The sequence below is a fragment of the Phoenix dactylifera genome, chromosome 2, assembly GCF_009389715.1.
Source record: "Phoenix dactylifera cultivar Barhee BC4 chromosome 2, palm_55x_up_171113_PBpolish2nd_filt_p, whole genome shotgun sequence".
NCBI classification, from domain to species: domain Eukaryota; kingdom Viridiplantae; phylum Streptophyta; class Magnoliopsida; order Arecales; family Arecaceae; genus Phoenix; species Phoenix dactylifera.
In genome coordinates, this window is record NC_052393.1 from 24,615,281 (window position 1) to 24,617,934 (window position 2,654).

Sequence of the window (2,654 nt, forward strand, 5' to 3'; positions counted from 1 at the left end):
CTATTGATTCAATTAATACACGGTTGTTACCTTAATAATGATAATAAAGAATATGAGGAGGATTTAAATCTCATCATTAATATTAATATTTAGATGGCAAATAGTTAAAAATTATTTTTCATTGCATAAAATTAATTAATTAATGACTTTAATTAGTACATCATTTGTTACTTTATTAAGGATAATTAGAGTACAATTAGATCAATTTATGACTGAGACCGATAAAAAAAAGTCTCCAGACTCATTCAGATATTTAATCAATATACTGGTTTAATTAATACATGATAATATATGCATCTTGTTAATGATAATATCCATATGGCTGATGAAGGGTTCTGCACAGGCAGAATTTCTGTTTTATTATATATATATATATATATAATATTAGATAAAATCTAGGGGGAATTAATGGCCAGTCCAGTGTTGGACCGGACTATAATTTTTAGTCCCTGTTTACTCTATTTGTAACAGCCGGTCCATCCCGTTTGTGCCGTTATGTTTGAGACGAAAATAACCCTGAGATATATCCCGAAACAGCCGGTCCATCTCGTTTCTCTCTTTCTGTTTGAGACGATATTAGCCCTGAAGTCCCCAACGGATTCGGCTTCATCTCTTCCCCTTTTCCCCCATTTTGCAATCCTATCTCCTCCCCACGAAAATTTCCATCTTCCTCACCGATTCCGGTTGATCTGGTGTCCCCCGTTTGAAACCCTAAGACCGTAAACAAGCTACCCACCGGGAAATCACTCTTGCTCCAGACCGAGAGTTCCTCTGTCGACTCTATTTTCCGGCCGGTCTCCGACTGAGAGCTCTGAGACGACGGCATTTTGTCGACTCCCACACCTGAAGCTTTCCTTGACGCTCGCGTCTTCGCCCTGATCGTTGGTCGACGGCGCTTCGTTCGACCTCGCTTCCCAAACCCTCTCCGAGGCATATTGCCGGTTCTTCGACGGTTTGTAATCCCTGGATCATAATTTCTCGATTAGGTTTTCGTAGCAACAAACTGTAATATAGTATTGTTGGGCATTTATTTTCATAATGTGCGAATGCTTAGGATTTAATTTCTTTCGTCCTCTGTTCGTTGTTATAGTTTATTAAAATCATTCATTATCCCGTCTATGTTTTACTCAATTATATGTTTCTATTTTTGAGTTGATTTTATTCACAATTTGTGTTTGAATATATTTGTGTTGCAGACAATTTTCATGGCTCCAATTAAGACTAAACGCAGAGCACATGCTGTTGGCCCTAAAAATATGGTCAATGGTAGGTGCTATTTCAGCCATTTTGTTAATTTTATGGTCACCCTAGTTCCGTTATTGTCGCATGAGCAAAAGGTTAGGATCACCGGCACACCTTTTGGCCATTTGCTAGGTCTGCCATATATTAAACAGAGTAGGCCTGTCCTGGACACTCTGCTCTCCTTCTGGGATGACGAGGAGGAGGGTTTTTGGTTTGGTAAGGTTTTAGTTCCTTTTGTAGGGAGCGATTTTGCACTAATTCTTGGTCTAAGTGCGACGGGCGATGAGGTAGAATTGCATAGTAAGGGGAGGGTCACGTCTGACCTCATCATCCGTTTTTTTGAGGGGGACCATAAAAAAGCCAATAGAAATGCAGTAAAGAGTAGATTACAATTTCTTGTTGAAAAGAGCGGACAACAAGATGTAGAGGATTTCACAAAGTTATGGGTTCTATATGTCTTTGTGACTATCCTCTTTCCAACTATACACTATTACGTTCCTAAGGCATTATGTTCATATCTTGATGATTTAGACCGCTTAGGTTCATATAGTTGGGGTCTTGCTGTTTTTGCTTTTCTTCGCCAACAAATACCTAGTGTAGCCGATAGTGTGCGGTCAAAGAATATCACTGGGAAAGGATCGGCTAAATATATGGACGGCTGCACGGTCGCTTTGGTGGTAAGCATCTTAATATCTATTTTTAATTTCATTGTTAAGATATGTATTTACTTTTAATTTTATGTTTACATTGATTTTTTGCAGGCATGGGCTGTTGAGCATGCGAACAGCCTTGTTGGAAGCCAACGACCCACCTTCATGTATCCACGTCTCCTGCGTTGGAGCAATGTCTCATTTCCTCGCAAGGTGGACGTGATTTCTGAAATCATGAAGAACTTAAAACGATATCAGGTTTGACTTATTATTTGTTACATCGAAAATAATTTGAGTTGATGCCAAACTTAAGTTTTCGCTTGCAACAGGTGATCGAGAAGCTAGAGCCTAGAGAGGAGGAGTTGCACATTCTCTCGCGAGGAAGGCCACGAGACGTTGCTTCCATAGAGATGCGAAGAGATGATGCATTGGTAAAGGGTTTACAAAACATTTTCAATGTTTGTACAGAAATCTTACAATCATTCTAGACTTTCGCACGTATCTTTCAATTGGCGGCACACACTTATGTACATTTGGCACACACCTCTCTTGTAGATAGACATCATTATTTCTTGGCAGCACACAGTTATTTTATCTGTCAACATAGTAAATAGAACTGTGCACACAGTTAAACGTTATTAGGAAATTGTTGTAGAAGTGGTTGGGATGAGGTAGTAAAAGGGCATAAACACTCAATCCAGATTGGCACATCCCAAAATGAAGCAGTGAACTCCTATTTTTGATGAGTAGAAGGTTTGGCAA

At 39.2% G+C, this 2,654-nt stretch overlaps 1 protein-coding gene across 1 annotated transcript; it reads left to right on the forward strand.

Moving 5' to 3' along the window:
* Nucleotides 1-1,880: 1,880 nt before the first annotated feature.
* On the forward strand, nt 1,881-2,401 carry LOC120104473. Its single transcript, XM_039115671.1, has 3 exons — nt 1,881-1,919; nt 2,004-2,150; nt 2,222-2,401. The coding sequence occupies exons 1-3, from the start codon at nt 1,893-1,895 to the stop codon at nt 2,378-2,380; spliced, it is 333 nt and encodes a 110-aa protein (XP_038971599.1). The 5' UTR covers nt 1,881-1,892; the 3' UTR covers nt 2,381-2,401.
* Nucleotides 2,402-2,654: the final 253 nt, after the last annotated feature.